The 20,644-nt window shown below is 38.5% G+C and overlaps 1 protein-coding gene across 1 annotated transcript in view; it reads left to right on the top strand.

Moving 5' to 3' along the window:
• The window catches only part of BRCA1 (BRCA1 DNA repair associated), a 1,073,265-nt gene that overhangs the window by 997,441 nt on the left and 55,180 nt on the right, over window positions 1-20,644 (top strand). The window contains exon 19 of the mRNA XM_053699586.1: window positions 17,298-17,371. Within this exon, the coding sequence (XP_053555561.1) occupies window positions 17,298-17,371 (74 nt within the window). The remainder of the gene's footprint in view (window positions 1-17,297; window positions 17,372-20,644) is intronic.

Here is a 20,644-nt window from a genome sequence, read left to right as displayed (position 1 = left end):
ACCACACACACTTTTTAATTATTTGAAATTCTAATATGCTTTATTTATACATACCAATTCCTATACACACACAATCTCGAGAAACAACTATAGGCATTTATTTCATACTCTTTTTTTACAAACACTCTGTATTCAATATCAAAAATCAGTAACAGATATATGAAACAGTGTAGAAACATTTTGTAACAATATTGTGACATACACCGACACTAACTACCAATCTACAGATTTTACAATCAATGCTGATAAGATTCACAGAATTTGTTCGGCCTTGATTGGTCTCTTTTTAAAACTATGACAACTTCCGTTTTTAATCACCTGTATATAAGGTTGCAATGTACTAGTAAATTTATCCCTTGTTTTTATGCCTGAGGAAAAGACCATTGGTCTAGAAACGCGTAGCAAAAACCTGGATTGATTAAAGATTTTACTTTATTATACGGAAGTTGTCTCTCACGATTATTTACCTTACCTGGAGAGGTATTTTATGTCTAATACTCATTGGAGGCTGCAGTGCACATGGTGCAGAGACGCTGATTTGCTTTAATCAAGCAACGCTGAGATCCACCTGTTTGCACCACATCCAAGGCCACCCAGTGTGCTAATCGAACAACGCTGAGATCTACCTGACTGCATCTTGTCCGAGGCCACCCAGTGTGCTAACCACTGAGAGTGTTAGTCTGCCTGATAGCACCGGTCACAGAACGGTGCAGAGCTGTTCGGTAAGCCTTTTTGAATTCTTTGCCTTCTGAACCTGTATCAACAGTATCACGCTATGTGGCGCCCTCTTTCTCACTTTTAATTTTTAGAAATCTTCACGCCGAAGACCAGAGGAGCCTTGCCGCCGACATCTTTTTGTCTTATACTGGTATTGACTTTCTGCCCTATCTCACGGAAGCCATTTAGTTTGTTTACAGTTTCACTTTTTGTACTCACCCAGCGCACCCCGTTCTAGGTTCCCCTCGGGGTTCCTTGTCTGACTTATGTTCCTGTTAATGTAAGAGAATTTGTTTCTAATTCTATTCGGAAGGCTCTGTCTGTTATTCCTCCTTCCAGTAAACGTAAAAGGTCTTCTAAAACTTCTCATATTTCAGATTAATTTTTAAATGACCGCCATCATTCTGACTTATCTATTTCTGATGAGGATCTATCTGGTTCAGAAGATTCTGCCTCAGATATTGACACTGATAAATCTTCATATTTGTTTAAAATTGAGTTTATTCGTTCTTTACTTAAAGAAGTGTTGATTGCATTAGATATGGAGGAGTCTAGTCCTCTTGATATTAAATCTAATAAGCGTTTAAATTCAGTTTTTAAACCTCATGTAGTTATTCCAGAAGTTTTTCCAGTTCCTGATGCTATTTCAGAAGTAATTTCTAGGGAATGGAATAGTCTGGGTACTTCATTTACTTGAATGCTTGAATCCTTTCTAAGGAAGGCTTATTTATGTTCAGGTAATCTTCTTAGACCTGCTATTTCTTTGGCTGATGTTGCTGCAGCTTCCACTTTCTGGTTGGAGGCTTTAGCGCAACAAGTGTCAGACCATAATGCTTATAGCATTGTTAAACTTCTTCAACATGCTAATAACTTTGTTTGTGATGCCATTTTTTGATATCATTAGAATTGATGTCAGGTATATGTCTATTTTAGCTAGAAGAGCTTTATGGCTTAAATCTTGGAATGCAGATATGACTTCTAAGTCAACTTTGCTTTCTCTTTCTTTCCAAGGTAATCAATTATTTGGTTCACAGTTGGATTCAATAATTTCAACTGTTACTGGGGGGAAGGGAGCCTTTTTGCCTCAGGACAAAAAATCTAGGGCTGCTTATCGTTTTCGTTCCTTTCGTCAGAATAAGGAACAGAAGCCTGACCCTTCGCCTAAAGGAACAGTTTCCATTTGGAAACCTTCTCCAGTCTGGAATAAATCCAAGCCTTTTAGAAAGTCAAAACCAACTCCTAAATCCGCATGAAGGTGCGGCCCTCATTCCAGCACAGCTGGTAGGGGGCAGGTTACGATTTTTCAAAGATGTTTGGATCAATTCGATTCACAGTCTTTGGATTCAGAACATTGTTTCACAAGGGTACAGAATAGGTTTCAAGGTAAGGCCGCCTGTGAGAAGATTTTTTCTCTCACGCATTCCAGTAAACCCAGTAAAAGCTCAGGCGTTTCTGAAATGTGTTTCAGACCTAGAGTCGGCTGGGGTAATTGTGCCTGGGGTTTTACTCAAATCTGTTCATTGTACCAAAGAAGGAGAATTCCTTCAGACCAGTTCTGGATCTAAAAATATTGAATCGTTATGTAAGGATACCAACATTCAAAATGGTGACTATAAGGACTATTCTGCCTTTTGTTTAGCAAGGGCATTATATGTCTACAATAGACTTACAGGATGCATATCTTCATATTCCAATTCATCCAGATCACTATCAGTTCCTGAGATTCTCTTTTCTAGACAAGCATTACCAGTTTATTGCTCTTCCATTTGGCCTAGCAACAGCTCCAAGGATCTTTTCAAAGGTTCTCGGTGCCCTTCTCTCTGTAATCAGAGAACAGGGTATTGCGGTATTTCCTTATTTGGACGATATCTTGGTACTTGCTCAGTCTTTACATTCTGCAGAATCTCCTACGAATCAACTTGTGTTGTTTCTTCAAAGACATGGTTGGAGGATCAATTTACCAAAGAGTTCCTCGATTCCTCAGACAAGGGTAACCTTTTTGGGTTTCCAAATAGATTCAGTGTCCATGACTTTGTCTCTAACAGAAAAGAGACGTCTGAAATTGGTGTCAGTTTGTCGAATCCTTCAGTCTCAATCGTTCCCTTCAGTAGCTTTGTGCATGGAAATTCTAGGTCTCATGACTGCTGCATCGGACGTGATCCCTTTTGCTCGTTTTCACTTGAGACCACTTCAGCTTTGTATGCTGAACCAATGGTGCAGGGATTATACAAAGATATCAAAATTAATATCCTTAAATCCCAATGTTCGATCTTATCTGACTTGGTGGTTGGATCACCATCGTTTAATTCAAGGGGCCTCTTTCTCTTGCAAGGTGTATCCAGCCCACAGATTCATCCTTACTTGTGGGATATTCTCATTCCCTACAGGAAGTGGCAAAGAGAGCACACAGCAAAGCTGTCCATATAGCTCCCCCTCTGGCTCCGCCCCCCAGTCATTCTCTTTGCCGCTATAACAAGTAGCATCTCCACGGGAGGGTAAAGTGAATGTGGTGTTAGAGGTAATCGGATTAATGGTAGCAGCAATGGACGTAGTCCCTTTTGCTCGAATTCATCTCAGGCCACTGCAATTGTGCATGCTCAAACAGTGGAATGGAGATTATGCAGATTTGTCTCCTCAAATCCAACTGGACCAGAAAACCAGAGATTCTCTTCTCTGGTGGTTGTCTCAGGATCACCTGTCGCAGGGAATGTGCTTCTGCAGACCGGAGTGGATCATTGTAACGACCGACGCCAGTCTGTTAGGCTGGGGCGCGGTCTGGGGCTCCCTAAAAGCTCAGGGCCTATGGTCTCGGGAAGAGTCTCTTCTCCCGATAAACATTTTGGAACTGAGAGCGATATTCAACACGCTCCAGGCATGGCCTCAGCTAGCGGCAGCCAAGTTAATCAGATTCAGTCGGACAACATCACGACTGTAGCATACATCAATCATCAGGGAGGAACAAAGAGTTCCTTAGCGATGAAGGAAGTAACCAAGATAATCAGGGGGGCGGAGGATCACTCTTGCCATCTATCTGCAATTCACATCCCAGGAGTAGACAACTGGGAAGCGGATTTCCTAAGTCGTCAGACTTTTCACCCGGGGGAGTGGGAACTCCACCCGGAGGTATTTGCTCAGCTGACTCAGCTATGGGGCATTCCAGAGTTGCATCTGTTGGCGTCCCCTCAGAACACCAAACTTCCTCTTTACGGTTCCAGGTCCAGGGACCCCAAGGCGGCATTGATAGATGCTCTAGTAGCACCTTGGTCCTTCAATCTGGCCTATGTCTTTCCACCGTTTCCCCTTCTCCCTCGACTGGTAGCCAGAATCAAACAGGAGAAGGCCTCTGTAATTCTGATAGCGCCTGCGTGGCCACGCAGGACTTGGTATGCAGACCTAGTGGACATGTCTTCTGTCCCACCATGGACACTGCCAATGAGGCAGGATCTTCTAATACAGGGTCCATTCAAGCATCCAAATCTAGTTTCTCTGCAGCTGACTGCTTGGAGATTGAACGCTTAATTCTATCCAAGTGTGGGTTCTCTGAATCAGTCATAGATACTCTGATCCAAGCTAGAAAACCTGTCACCAGGAAAATTTACGATAAGATATGGCGGAAATATCTTTGTTGGTGTGAATCCAAGGGTTACTCGTGGAGTAAGATTAGGATTCCAAGGAAATTGTCTTTTCTCCAAGAAGGATTGGAGAAAGGTTTATCAGCTAGTTCCTTAAAGGGGCAGATATCCGATCTGTCTATCCTTTTACACAAGCGTCTGGCAGAAGTACCAGATGTTCAGGCGTTAGTCAGAATCAAGCCTGTCTATAAACCTGTGGCTCCTCCATGGAGTCTAAATTTAGTTCTTTCAGTTCTTCAAGGGGTTCCGTTTGAACCTTTACATTCCATAGATATTAAGTTATTATCTTGGAAAGTTTTGTTTTCTTTCATGTAATTAGCAAGAGTCCATGAGCTAGTGACGTATGGGATATACATTCCTACCAGGAGGGGCAAAGTTTCCCAAACCTCAAAATGCCTATAAATACACCCCTCACCACACCCACAAATCAGTTTTACAAACTTTGCCTCCTGTGGAGGTGGTGAAGTAAGTTTGTGCTAGATTCTTCGTTGATATGCGCTCCGCAGCAGGTTGGAGCCCGGTTTTCTTCTCAGCGTGCAGTGAATGTCAGAGGGATGTGAAGAGAGTATTGCCTATTTGAATTCAATGATCTCCTTCTACGGGGTCTATTTCATAGGTTCTCTGTTATCGGTCGTAGAGATTCATCTCTTACCTCCCTTTTCAGATTGACGATATACTCTTATATACCATTACCTCTACTGATTCTCGTTTCAGTACTGGTTTGGCTTTCTACTACATGTAGATGAGTGTCCTGGGGTAAGTAAGTCTTATTTTCTGTGACACTCTAAGCTATGGTTGGGCACTTTTATATAAAGTTCTAAATATATGTGTTTAAACATTTATTTGCCTTGATTCAGGATGTTCAACGTTCCTTATTTCAGACAGTCAGTTTCATATTTGGGATAATGCATATCAATAAATCATTTTTTCTTACCTTAAAATTTGACTTTTTTCCTGTGGGCTGTTAGGCTCGCGGGGGCTGAAAATGCTTCATTTTATTGCGTCATTCTTAGCGCGGTCTTTCTTGGCGCAAATTTTTTTTGTCATTTCCGGCGTCATACGTGTCGCCGGAAGTTGCGTCATTTTTTTGCGCCAAAAAATGTCGGCGTTACCGGATGTGGGCGGCTTTTTTGGCGCTAAAAAAATCGAGCGTCATTGTTGTCTCCACAATATTTAAGTCTCATTATTTATTGCTTCTGGTTGCTAGAAGCTTGTTCGTTGTCATTTTTTTCCCATTCCTGAAACTGTCATTTAAGGAATTTGATCATTTTTGCTTTATATGTTGTTTTTTCTATTACATATTGCAAGATGTCTCAGATTGTCCCTGAATCAGAAGCCACTTCGGAAAAACGCTTAACTGAGTTTCAGTTCTACCAAAGCTAAGTTCATTTATTTTAAATGTTATAAATGTTTATCTTTAGCTATGGTTTGTAATAAGGTATTGTGATATACTTTTACATGCAGAATCCATTAGTGTTTATGCTTTATTGCCATTCTTACATCCTATGTACAAGAAATATTTAGAAGATTTATAAGAAATATTTGCTGATTCTATTTTAAAGGCTTTGTCTGACTTCGTGCCTTCTAATAAAATTTTTAGGTCTTTTTCACTTCTTTTTTAATTATTGAAGTTTCAAATGACCAACAATATACTGATTTATGCTTCTCTGATGATGTTTTTTCTCTTTCAGAAATTTTCTTCATCAGATATTGACACTAACAAATCTACTTTTATTATTTTTCTATTGTTAAAGTACATTTGTTCTTTGTTGAAAATGTGTTGATTATTTTGGATATTAAGGTTCTAGTTCTTTAAGACTAGCTGACACTATTTCTGCCTATTTTTTTCTTCTGTGTTTTCAGAGGTTTTCTTTCCAATTCCCCATTCTAGGGAATGGAATAGGCTGAGAATTTTCTTTTATTCCTTTTTCAAAGGTTTTAAACTATATTCTTTGCCAGCAGTTAAATTCAATTTGGAGGGTTCTCCAATTTATTGGGGCTATCTCTGCTTCTACTAATTATTCTATTGTTTCTATAGCAAAATAGTATTTATTTTCCTTTAGATAGTTGTATCTTGTTTATGGAAAATTATTTAGTTTCAGGTACTTTTCTTGGTCCTGTGATTTATTTGGATATTGCAATTGCTTCATTTTTTCTGTTTACTTTAAGATCAAGTATCAGATTATGATTTATTTTAGCATTGTTAAAGGACAACATTTACTAGACTAGGTGCCGTTGCATTTGTCTTGTTGTTTTGCATTTATTGATTATGCAAGTCCACTGTATTGGCTGGTCCTTTAAACTGGACTATCATGCTAATAATTTCATTTGTGTCTTCATTTTATTGAATATTTTCGCAAATGAGGGTTAATCTATGTCTTTAGCTATTTTAGCTAGAAGAATTTTGTTCTAAGATAATCAATTATTTGTTTTATAATTGGATTCAATTCTTAACTGTTACTCTGGGCTTCAAGATTGAGTTATAAGACTAAAACTTTAAGCTTATACTAGTTTAGTTGTTCTTATTAAGGAACAAATTCCTGAGTTCTTTCCCAAGTAACATGTTTGTAATTGGGGTTCGAAATCAGCTCCCTAATATTGCGATGTACATGCCGTATTCCAGCTTGGCTGGTAAGGGGCAGGTTAAGACTTCTTTGAAATTTATTTGGTTCTATTTTGTCCAAATTTCTTTGATTTTATTCCAGTAAGGCTAACACTTTCTTTAAGTGTGTTTTTGTCCTATATATTTTGGGTACTGTTGAAGCATGGCTGGGCACCCATGGGGTTCAAGCGCTGCTCAGACCTGGAATCTTCTGGGGTATTTCTTCCAGTTCCTTTTTTAGGAACCGGGTTTGGAGTTTTATTCAAACTATTTTGCTTTTTTATGGTCATTGATAGCATTATTTGTTTTCATTAGATACAATAAATGCATATTTTCATTTTTCTGTTTTCATTCAGATTATTTTCTGAGAATACGGAATCTCATATGATTCACTTGTTAGAGGATCTTTTTTTCGAAAGCTCTTGATTCCTCACACAAGGGTCACCTTTTTTAGGTTTCCAGAAAGTTTATGTCACTGTCTTTGTCTCTATCAGACAAGGGATAATTCTATTGGGTTCCGTCTGTCGGTACCTTTAGTCTCTATTATTTCCTTCAGTTGCTATATATGCATAGAAGTTTTAAGTCTTATGGCCACAGCATTCGATTCAATTCCCTTTGCCCATTTTCACTAGAAAGAACCTTTCCAGTCTTTTATGAGTGTTGTTTCTTCTAGAATATGGTTGGAGGATCAATTTACCAAAAAGTTTGTTGATTCCTCAGACAAGGGTAACCTTTTTAGGTTTCCTGATAGATTCAGTGTCCTTGACTCTGTCTCTGACAGACAAGAGACGTCTGAAATTGGTTTCAGCTTGTCGAAACTTTCAGTCTCAATCTTTCCCTTCAGTAGCCTTATGCATGGAAATTCTAGGTCTTATGACTGCTGCATTGGACGCTGTTCCCTTTGCTCGTTTTCACATGCGACCTCTTCAGCTCTGTATGCTGAACCAGTGGTGCAGGGATTATACAAAGATATCTCAATTAATATCTTTAAAACCGATTGTTCGACACTTTCTGACGTGGTGGACAGGCCACCATTGTTTAATTCAGGGGGCTTCTTTTTGTTCTTCCAACCTGGACGGAGATTTCAACAGATGCAAGTCTGACAGGTTGGGGAGCTGTTTGGGGGTCTCTGACAGCACAAGGGGTTTGGGAATCTCAGGAGGTGAGATTACCAATCAATATTTTGGAACTCTGTGCAATTTTCAGAGCTCTTCAGTCATGGCCTCTTCTAAAGAGAGAGTCGTTCATTTGTTTTCAGACGGACAATGTCACAACTGTGGCATATGTCAATCATCAAGGAGGGACTCACAGTCCTCTGGCTATGAAAGAAGTATCTTGAATACTTGTATTGGTGGAATCCAGCTCCTGTCTAATTTCTGCTGTTCATATCCCAGGTATAGACAATTGGGAAGCGGATTATCTCAGTCGCCAAACGTTACATCCGGGCGAATGGTCTCTTCACCCAGAGGTATTTCTTCCAAGAGTAATCTCCAAGGTTCTGAAGGAATGCTCGTTTGTTCTGCTGGTGGCTCCAGCATGGCCTCACAGGTTTTTGTATGCGGATATTGTCCGGATGGCCACTTGCCATCCGTGGACTCTTCCATTAAGACCAGACCTTCTGTCACAAGGTCCTTTTTTCCATCAGGATCTCAAATCCTTAAATTTGAAGGTATGGAGATTGAACGCTTGATTCTCAGTCAAAGAGGTTTCTCTGACTCTGTGATTAATACTATGTTACAGGCTCGTAAATCTGTATCTAGGAAGATATATTATAGAGTCTGGAAGATTTACATTTCTTGGTGTCTTTCTCATCATTTTTCCTGGCATTCTTTTAGAATTCCGAGAATTTTACAGTTTCTTCAGGATGGTTTGGATAAAGGTTTGTCTGCAAGTTCCTTGAAAGGACAAATCTCTGCTCTTTCTGTTCTTTTTCACAGAAAGATTGCTAATCTTCCTGATATTCATTGTTTTGTACAAGCTTTGGTTCGTATAAAACCTGTTATTAAGTCAATTTCTCCTCCTTGGAGTTTGAATTTGGTTCTGGGGGCTCTTCAAGCTCCTCCATTTGAACCTATGCATTCACTGGACATTAAATTACTTTCTTGGAAAGTTTTGTTTCTTTGACCATCTCTTCTGCTAGAAGAGTTTCTGAATTATCTGCTCTTTCTTGTGAGTCTCCTTTTCTGATTTTTCATCAGGATAAGGCGGTGTTGCGAACTTCTTTTAAATTTTTACCTAAGGTTGTGAATTCTAACAACATTAGTAGAGAAATTGTGGTTTCTTCATTATGTCCTAATCCTAAGAATTCTAAGGAGAGATCATTGCATTCTTTGGATGTAGTTAGAGTTTTGAAATATTATGTTGAAGCTACTAAGAATTTCCGAAAGACTTCTAGTCTTTTTGTTATCTTTTCCGGTTCTAGAAAAGGTCAGAAGGCCTCTGCCATTTCCTTGGCGTCTTGGTTGAAATCTTTAATTCATCATGCTTATGTCGAGTCGGGTAAAACTTCGCCTCAAAGGATTACAGCTCATTCTACTAGGTCAGTTTCTATTTCCTGGGCGTTTAGGAATGAAGCTTCAGTTGATCAGATTTGCAAAGCAGCCACTTGGTCTTCTTTGCATACTTTTACTAAATTCTACCATTTTGATGTGTTTTCTTCTTCTGAAGCAGTTTTTGGTAGAAAAGTTCTTCAGGCAGCTGTTTCAGTTTGATTCTTCTGCTTATAATTTCAGTTTTTTTTCATTATAAGATTTAAACTTTATTTTGGGTGTGGATTATTTTCAGCGGAATTGGCTGTCTTTATTTTATCCCCCCCTCTCTAGTGACTCTTGCGTGGAAGATCCACATCTTGGGTATTCATTATCCTATACGTCACTAGCTCATGGACTCTTGCTAATTACATGAAAGAAAACATAATTTATGTAAGAACTTACCTGATAAATTCATTTCTTTCATATTAGCAAGAGTCCATGAGGCCCACCCTTTTTGTGGTGGTTATAATTTTTTTGTATAAAGCACAATTATTCCAATTCCTTATTTTTTATGCTTTCGCACTTTTGTCTTATCACCCCACTTCTTGGCTATGCGTTAAACTGATTTGTGGGTGTGGTGAGGGGTGTATTTATAGGCATTTTGAGGTTTGGGAAACTTTGCCCCTCCTGGTAGGAATGTATATCCCATACGTCACTAGCTCATGGACTCTTGCTAATATGAAAGAAATGAATTTATCAGGTAAGTTCTTACATAAATTATGTTTTTGGTAGCTATATCTTCTGCTCGAAGAGTTTCAGAATTGTCTGCTTTGCAGTGTAATTCACCCTATCTGGTGTTCCATGCAGATAAGTTAGTTTTGCGTACCAAACCTGGTTTTCTTCCTAAAGTTGTTTCTAATAAGAACATTAACCAGGAAATCATTGTTCCTTCTCTGTGTCCTAATCCAGCTTCTAAGAAGGAACGGCTTTTACACAATCTTGATGTGGTTCGTGCTTTGAAATTCTATTTACAAGCAACTAAGGATTTCAGACAAACATCATCTTTGTTTGTTGTCTATTCTGGTAAGAGGAGAGGTCAAAAAGCGACGGCTACCTCTTTTTCCTTCTGGTTGAAAAGCATCATCCGATTGGCTTATGAGACTGCTGGGCAGCAGCCTCCTGAACGAATTACAGCTCATTCCACCAGAGCTGTGGCTTCCACTTGGGCCTTCAAGAATGAGGCCTTCTGTTAAACAGATTTGTAAGGCAGCGACTTGGTCTTCACTGCATACTTTTGCCAAATTTTACAAATTCGATACTTTTGCTTCTTCGGAGGCTATTTTTGGGAGAAAGGTTTTGCAAGCAGTGGTGCCTTCCGTTTAGGTTACCTGTCTTGTTCCCTCCCTTCATCCGTGTCCTAAAGCTTTGGTATTGGTATCCCACAAGTAAGGATGAATCCGTGGACTGGATACACCTTGCAAGAGAAAACAGAATTTATGCTTACCTGATAAATTACTTTCTCTTGCGGTGTATCCAGTCCACGGCCTGCCCTGGCAATTAAGTCAGGTTAAAATTTCTTGTTTAAACTACAGTCACCACTGCACCCTATGGTTTCTCCTTTTTCTCCTAACCGTCGGTCTAATGACTGGGGGTCGGAGCCAGAGGAGGAGCTATATGGACAGCTTTGCTGTGTGCTCTCTTTGCCACTTCCTGTAGGGAATGAGAATATCCCACAAGTAAGGATGAATCTGTGGGCTGGATACACCTTGCAAGAGAAAGAGGCCCCTTGAATTAAACGATGGTGATCCAACCACCAAGTCAGATAAGATCGAACATTGGGATTTAAGGATATTAATTTTGATATATTTGTATAATCCCTGCACCATTGGTTCAGCATACAAAGCTGAAGTGGTCTCAAGTGAAAACGAGCAAAAGGGATCACGTCCGATGCAGCAGTCATGAGACCTAGAATTTCCATGCACAAAGCTACTGAAGGGAACGATTGAGACTGAAGGATTCGACAAACTGACACCAATTTCAGACGTCTCTTTTCTGTTAGAGACAAAGTCATGGACACTGAATCTATTTGGAAACCCAAAAAGGTTATCCTTGTCTGAGGAATCAAGGAACTCTTTGGTAAATTGATCCTCCAACCATGTCTTTGAAGAAACAACACAAGTTAATTCGTAGGAGATTCTGCAGAATGTAAAGACTGAGCAAGTACCAAGATATCGTCCAAATAAGGAAATACCGCAATACCCTGTTCTCTGATTACAGAGAGAAGGGCACAGAGAACCTTTGAAAAGATCCTTGGGGAATGAGAATATCCCACAAGTAAGGATGAATCCGTGGACTGGATACACCGCAAGAGAAAGTAATTTATCAGGTAAGCATAAATTCTGTTTTTGTTCGTCCAACCTGGACTGTGATCTCAACAGATGCGAGTCTTTCAGGCTGGGGAGCTGTATGGGGATCTCTGACAGCGCAGGGGGTTTGGGAATATCAGGAGGCGAGATTACCAATCAACATTTTGGAACTCCGTGAGATTTTCAGAGCTCTTCAGTTCTGGCCTCTTCTGAAGAGAGAATCGTTTATTTGTTTTCAGACAGACAATGTCACAACCGTGGCGTATGTCAATCATCAAGGAGGGACTCACAGTCCTCAGGCTATGAAAGAAGTATCTCGGATACTTGTATGGGCGGAATCCAGCTCCTGTCTAATCTCTGCGATTCACATCCCAGGTATAGACAATTGGGAAGCGGATTATCTCAGTCGCCAGACGCTACATCCGGGCGAATGGTCTCTTCACTCAGAGGTATTTCTTCAGATTGTTCAAATTTGGGGAATTCCAGAAATAGATCTGATGGCCTCTCATCTAAACAAGAAACTTCCCATGTATCTGTCCAGATCCAGGGATCCTCAGGCGGAAGCAGTGGACGCGTTGTCGCTTCCTTGGAATTATCAACCTGCTTATATCTTTCCGCCTCTAGTTCTTCTTCCAAAAGTGATTTCCAAAATCCTAATGGAACGTTCATTTGTACTGCTGGTGGCTCCAGCATGGCCTCACAGGTTTTGGTATGCGGATCTTGTTCGGATGGCCAGTTGCCAACCTTGGACACTTCCGTTAAGGCCAGACCTTCTTTCTCAAGGCCCATTTTTCCATCAAATCATTAAATATGAAGGTATGGAGATTGAATGCTTGATACTTTGTCATAGAGGTTTCTCTGACTCAGTGATTAATACTATGTTACAGGATAGTAAATCTGTGTCTAGGAAGATTTATTACCGAGTCTGGAAGACTTACATTTCTTGGTGTTCTTCTCATAAATTCTCTTGGCATTCTTTTAGAATTCCTAGAATTTTACAGTTTCTTCAGGATGGTTTGGATAAAGGTTTGTCTGCAAGTTCCTTGAAAGGACAAATGTCTGCTCTTTCTGTTCTTTTTCACAGAAAGATTGCTAATCATCCTGATATTCATTGTTTTGTACAGGCTTTGGTTCGTATCAAGCCTGTCATTAAGTCAATCTCTCCTCCTTGGAGTCTTAATTTGGTTCTGATGGCTTTACAGGCTCCTCCATTTGAACCTATGCATTCTCTGGATATTAAATTACTTTCTTGGAAAGTTTTGTTCCTTTTGGCCATCTCTTCTGCTAGAAGAGTTTCTGAGTTATCTGCTCTTTCTTGTGAATCTCCTTTTCTGATTTTTCATCAGGATAAGGCGGTGTTGCGGACTTCATTTAAATTTTTGCCTAAAGTTGTGAATTCTAACAACATTAGTAGATAAATTGTTGTCCCTTCATTGTGTTCTAATCCTAAGAATTCTCTGGAGAGATCTTTACATTCTTTGGATGTAGTAAGAGCTTTGAAATATTATGTTGAAGCTACTAAAGGTTTCAGAAAGACTTCTAGTCTATTTGTTATCTTTTCTGGTTCTAGGAAAGGTCAGAAGGCTTCTGCCATTTATTTGGCTTCTTGGTTAAAGTCTTTGATTCATCTTGCTTATGTGGAGTCGGGTAAATCCCCGTCTCAAAGGATTACGGCTCATTCTACTAGGTCAGTTTCTACTTCCTGGGCTTTTAGGAATGAAGCTTCTGTTAATCAGATTTGCAAAGCGGCAACTTGGTCTTCTTTGCATACTTTTACTAAATTCTACCATTTTGATGTTTTCTCTTCTTCTGAAGCAGTTTTTGGTAGAAAAGTACTTCAGGCAGCCGTTTCAGTTTGATTCTTCTGCTTATAATTTCAGTTTTTTTTTCATTATAAGATTAAAACTTTTTGATTTGGGTTGTGGATTATTTTTTTAGCGGAATTGGCTGTCTTTATTTTATCCCTCCCTCTCTAGTGACTTGCGTGGAAGTTCCACATCTTGGGTATCTGCTATCCCATACGTCACTAGCTCATGGACTCTTGCTAAGTACATGAAAGAAAACAATTTATGTAAGAACTTACCTGATAAATTCATTTGAGGACCACCTTTTTTTGTGGTGGTTATGATTTTGTTTGTATAAAGCACAATTATTCCAATTCCTTATTTTTGATGCTTTCGCTCCTTTCTTATCACCCCACTTCTTGGCTATTCGTTAAACTGAATTGTGGGTGTGGTGAGGGGTGTATTTATAGGCATTTTGAGGTTTGGGAAACTTTGCCCCTCCTGGTAGGAATGTATATCCCATACGTCACTAGCTCATGGACTCTTGCTAATATGAAAGAAATGAATTTATCAGGTAAGTTCTTACATAAATTATGTTTTCTAACAGGAACTGAAAAGCTCACAATTTCAGAATGTAATTACAGGCAAAGAGGACAAAATAAATAATGAAAGTATATTGCAGAGTTGTTTTATTATATACAATTTATCATTTTATATTACCATCTCAAAGTGTTTAATGTCCCTTTAATTAACCTGTTTTTTCCTCTGCTGAAATTAGCTTTTTTATTATGGAGTGTGTATAAAAATGAGAATCAGTATTACCTTATGTATAATTGGACTTTGTAGTCCTTGATTAGCTGAGAATAAGGTTAGTAATGCCATGTAATAATACAAAGTTTAATTAAATGGTCAGTAAACAGCTTATAATTACTGTATTTTTCTGTGGTCTTTCAATATAGTAGCATATCAGCAATGTCTGAAACCTTGTTTGCTGCCATTGTTTTTCAGTCGCCAAACTTCACCTATCACTTATTACGTGAGTCAATCTTTACTTGAGTCTGGAAAAGACCTCTGTCGTGTTAAATAACGCTTCATTTTTTTAGCTTCAGTAGAAATGTTAAGATAACAAACTGCAAAGTAAAAACAGATGTGTGGCAAGGTTATGCCGTGAAAGCCTGCTGTGTTGCAGGAAAAGTGTACAAAATAAATAATGAACATTTAGTGCATAGCTGTTTTATTATGGATAATTAAGCATTTTAAATTGGTCATAAGGTGTTTACTGTCCCTGTAGGGAATGAGGAAAAGCTACATGTGCATTATTGATTTTACCATTTGAGAAAGTTAGAAAAGGTCAGAGTTACAAAATAGACTTATGTCACACTTAGAGCATGAGCAAATATATCAAAAGCGCATACTGCTTTGTACACCTTTCGCATACATTAGAATATACAATTTTTGGCCAACAACAAATACAATTTAGTAAATATATCACACCACAGGTGTATTATAAGGCATATACACTCATGTTTGTGTGTAAACATGATATTCTTGTAGCTAAAAAAACAGGCATATTTGAAGCAGGCAGTATCACAATACAGTATCACAATACTTCAAAAACTACATATTCTGTAAAAGTCGTCCAATGCTAATTTGACATTTTTTTAATGGGGTTCAGTTAAGCAAAACATTATAAAACAATTTGATCTATTTTTAGTTTTATTTGAATCCAGTTCTTTGTGATTTTCTCTACATTTTTGTTTGAATGTCTTCATCCTTCTACTGATTAATTGGGCTTTAGAGAGCAATTTCACTGGCTACTTGTATCTTATTTATGACCATCATATGTGTGTGTCTGTTATACGGTGTTAGTGTATAGTGTTGGTTAATCCTGGAGTTCTATGCTAGTGTTATTTATATGTGGCACTTTATGCTTGTATATTGGGTTTCATATAATTGGAGCATCTCCTTGACTTGGGGTTTAAATGCCTGCACAATACTGGCCAAATTCCCAGTATCCACGTGGATTTCAAAATTAGCAAATAGATGGAATTTCACAGAAGGTAATGTTATCCTGACTGCGGATGTGATTTGGTAATGCTAAGTTACTTTCTGAAGATTCCATGGGAGCTAAGAACAAATGTCTCTTCAAACACTGTAGACAGGCTGTGCAGATCACTGACATGCAAGTTTACTAAACAGTTTATATATTTTTGTAATTTTTTAAGCTTTTTAATAGTTGAAATAAGTGTGGCTATTTATTGTGTATGAAGCAGTTACTGCAAGTAGAATTTAGCATATAGAATGCAAATTAATTTACTATATCATATTGTTTTTCATTTGCTACATTGTTTACCTCTTAATGACATATTGTGCTTTATATTGCTATTGCATGCAATCTTGTTTTAAATGTAAAGTCAGGTTAGGAAATATCTGCCCTGGTTAACTGAACATGCTATTCTTGTGAAGCAGAAGTGTCTAAGAGCACCACCTGCCAGCTATGAAGTGGCTGAACATACAAACTACTTCAGAGGGGCTTCCAAGTGCTGAAGGCGCATACAAATTGCCCATTGTCTGTTATATCACTCAATACACAATTCCAAATTGCCTCTGGAAGCAACATTAGCACATGAACTGTGGGTTACAAGCTTCATAAAATGAGTTTCCATGTGAGCTGTACACAAGCCTCAAATCCACATGTGTAATGCCAACTGACTCTGGAGCAGTGGACATGTTCTGTAGAGTGGTGAATCAAGCTTCACTGTCTAGCAGTATGATGGAAGAATCTGGGTGTGGCAGATGCCATTAGAACGCTACTTACTGGAGGACTTGGCCTTTTGTAAAGGTTGATGGAGAAGGGATAATGGTCTCAGGCTGTTTTTGAGGGTTTGGGCAAGGTCCCTTAGTTCTACAGAAGGGTCATCTTAATGCAACCAACTTTTTAGCAGCAGTTTGGGGATGGCCATTTCCTGTTTCAACATGACTGTGCCCCAATGATTCATAAATACATGGTTTGTTGAGTAGCCCTAACCTCAACCTCATTGAACACTTGAGATTAATTGGAATGCTGATTGCAAGCCAGAGCTTCTTGTCCGACACCAGTGCCTGACCTCCTGAATGCTCATTTGGCTGTATGAGATGTACAACAAGCTCACATTGGTGTGATGTTTAGGTGTTAACATTATTTTGGTCACATAGTGTATCTGTAAACAACTGTAATGTAATATGAACAAACCCCTTGAATTTATTGGTTAGTGGACCACACAAGTTAAGAACCTCTGGCGTAAATTGACTTCAGAGATTTTGTTTATGGGATCTTAAATGCATCTTTTATTCCTTAGCTCTGCTCTTTTTTTTTCTTCTTTTTTTTTTAATATTTCTTTTTAAAATTTAGTATGACTTTATTTTAATTTATATAAATAATGTCTGTATAACCACAAAGGATAACTTCTACAATCTGCATAGATGTTTTAAATAGGGAGCTAGAGAAGTGGCCATAATGGTATATCTAGCGATGTTTGTTTCCCTTGATGATCAACTTTGCTTGACCTATTAGTCCTGGCTCACCTTCTTTTCTCTGGCTAAACATACACATTTTAAAGTTATGTTTTATGGAGAAATGAATGGTACTGCACATGGAAATTACAAATATCATAGACTCTTTTCTGTGTTCACTGTAACTATTGCAACTATCTTACAGCCACTCATTGCTTCTGTTTTATTTTTAGATCAGCTGGAGTGGATGGTGACCCTGTGTGGAGCTTCACTAGTCAAGGATCCTCAACATTTTAAACATAGTTTGGTAAGCATTTGCATACTTTTTTTTGCAACCAGTAGGTCATAATTTTGAATTGTCCAGTCTCAATGTCAGTCTGGATTTAGTGTAGCCTATTCCATAATTGAGATTAAGCCCTGTACAAAAGGGATTCTTCTTTGATTTTCATAATGTAGATGAATATTAAGTCTACGTATCAGCAGTTCCAAAACATTCATTACCCTAAAAATATCAAAACACTTATTTTAGTAGCTAGTTGTCTCCATGTATTGCTCACGATTCTTACAAACCCAGCAAGAAAAACCTAATGAATAAACACCAATAACCATCTTGATAAATTAAGAAGTGCCACATTAGTAGCCTAAATTGGACCCTCATGGCCACGTCATTATTTATAAAGGATAGTTTTCTTAGCTTTTGCGTTCCGTAAAATACAGTTGTAATAACATCTGGGATGTGTTCAAAAGCTTTTTTTTATTGTGAGATTTCAGTTTGCAGAATAGAACCTCATGGCCAGTTTAGTCTGCCATTCACTCCACTGAAAAAGCATTTGCATATTGCTTGCGGTAGCTTTGTTTTTTCAAGACTCCCTAATTATTTTTGTCTTCATTATATCTGAAAAAGTTTTTTGTTTTTTTTTACACCATCTTTATAGTAGAACCTTTGCAATTAAAGGGATATGAAATCCAAAAATATTCTTACATGATTCACATAGAGCATTTAAAGCACTACTAGCTAGCTGCTGATTGGTGGATGCACATAAATGCCTCCTATTATTGAATCACCTGATGTGTTCATCTAGCTCCCAGTAGTGCATTGATGGTTTTTTCTTTCATGTAATTGGCAAGAGTCCATGAGCTAGTGACGTATGGGATATACAATCCTACCAGGAGGGGCAAAGTTTCCCAAACCTCAAAATGCCTATAAATACACCCCTCACCACACCCACAATTCAGTTTTACAAACTTTGCCTCCTATGGAGGTGGTGAAGTAAGTTTGTGCTAAGATTTCTACGTTGATATGCGCTTCTCAGCATTGTTGAAGCCCGATTATTCTCAGAGTACAGCGAATGTCAGAGGGACGTGAAGGGAGTATCACTTATTGAATATGATGATTTCCCTAACGGGGGTCTATTTCATGGGTTCTCTGTTATCGGTCGTAGAGATTCATCTCCTACCTCCCTTTTCAGATCGACGATATACTCTCAATTTACCATTACCTCTACTGATAACTGTTTCAGTACTGGTTTGGCTATCTGCTATATGTGGATGGGTGTCTTTTGGCAAGTATGTTTTTTATTACTTAAGACACCTCAGCTATGGTTTGGCACTTTATGCATTTATATAAAGTTCTAAATATATGTTTCTTTCATGTAATTAACAAGAGTCCATGAGCTAGTGACGTATGGGATATACATTCCTACCAGGAGGGGCAAAGTTTCCCAAACCTTAAAATGCCTATAAATACACCCCTCACCACACCCACAAATCAGTTTTACAAACTTTGCCTCCAAGGGAGGTGGTGAAGTAAGTTTGTGCTAGATTCTACGTTGATATGCGCTCCGCAGCAAGTTGGAGCCCGGTTTTCCTCTCAGCGTGCAGTGAATGTCAGAGGGATGTGAGGAGAGTATTGCCTATTGAATGCAGTGATCTCCTTCTACGGGGTCTATTTCATAAGGTTCTCTGTTATCGGTCGTAGAGATTCATCTCTTACCTCCCTTTTCAGATCGACGATATACTCTTATATTTACCATTTCCTCTACTGATTCTCGTTTCAGTACTGGTTTGGCTTTCTACAAACATGTAGATGAGTGTCCTGGGGTAAGTAAGTCTTATTTTCTGTGACACTCTAAGCTATGGTTGGGCACTTTATTTATAAAGTTCTAAATATATGTATTCAAACATTTATTTGCCTTGACTCAGAATGTTCAACTTTCCTTATTTCCAGACAGTCAGTTTCATATTTGGGATTATGCTTTAATTATCATATTTTTCTTACCTCAAAAATTTGACTTTTTCCCTATGGGCTGTTAGGCTCGCGGGGGCTGAAAATGCTTCATTTTATTGCGTCATTCTTGGCGCGGACTTTTTTGGCGCAAAAATTCATTTCGTTTCCGGCGTCATACGTTTCGCCGGAAGTTGCGTCATTTTTTTGACGTTATTTTGCGCCAAAAATGTCGGCGTTCCGGATGTGGCGTCATTTTTGGCGCCAAAAGCATTTAGGCGCCAAATAATGTGGGCGTCTTATTTGGCGCCAAAAAATATGGGCGTCGTTTTTGTCTCCACATTATTTCAGTCTCATTTTTCATTTGCTTCTGGTTGCTAGAAGCTTGATGTTTGGCATTTTTTTCCCATTCCTGAAACTGTCTTATAAGGAATTTGATCTATTTTGCTTTATATGTTGTTTTTTCTCTTACATATTGCAAGATGTCTCACGTTGCATCTGAGCCAGAAGATACTACAGGAAAACCTCTGCCTGCTGGATCTACCAAAGCTAAGTGTATCTGCTGTAAACTTTTGGTAGCTATTCCTCCAGCTGTTGTTTGTATTAAATGTCATGACAAACTTGTTAATGCAGATAATATTTCCTTTAGTGATGTACCATTGCCTGTTGCAGTTCCCTCAACATCTAAGGTGCAGAATGTTCCTGATAACATAAGAGATTTTGTTTCTGAATCCATAAAGAAGGCTTTGTCTGTTATTTCTCCTTCTAGTAAACGTAAAAAGTCTTTTAAATCTTCTCTCTCTACAGATGAATTTTTAAATGAACACCATCATTCTGATTCTTTGGACTCTTCTGGTTCAGAGGATTCTGTCTCAGAGATTGATGCTGATAAATCTTCATATTTATTTAAGATGGAATTTATTCGCTCTTTACTTAAAGAAGTACTAATTGCTTTAGAAATAGAGGATTCTAGTCCTCTTGATACTAATTCTATACGTTTGGATAAAGTTTTTAAAGCTCCTGCGGTTATTCCAGAAGTCTTTCCTGTTCCTAATGCTATTTCTGCAGTAATTGCTAAGGAATGGGATAGATTGGGTAATTCATTTACTCCTTCTAAACGTTTTAAGCAATTATATCCTGTTCCGCCTGACAGATTAGAATTTTGGGACAAAATCCCTAAAGTTGATGGGGCTATTTCTACCCTTGCTAAACGTACTACCATTCCTACATCAGATGGTACCTCGTTTAAGGATCCTTTAGATAGAAAAATTGAATCTTTTCTAAGGAAGGCTTATCTATGTTCAGGTAATCTTCTTAGACCTGCTATATCATTGGCTGATGTTGCTGCAGCTTCAA

Source organism: Bombina bombina, chromosome 1 (assembly GCF_027579735.1).
Source record: "Bombina bombina isolate aBomBom1 chromosome 1, aBomBom1.pri, whole genome shotgun sequence".
Taxonomy (NCBI): domain Eukaryota; kingdom Metazoa; phylum Chordata; class Amphibia; order Anura; family Bombinatoridae; genus Bombina; species Bombina bombina.
This window is presented reverse-complemented; position numbering and strand designations above follow the sequence as displayed.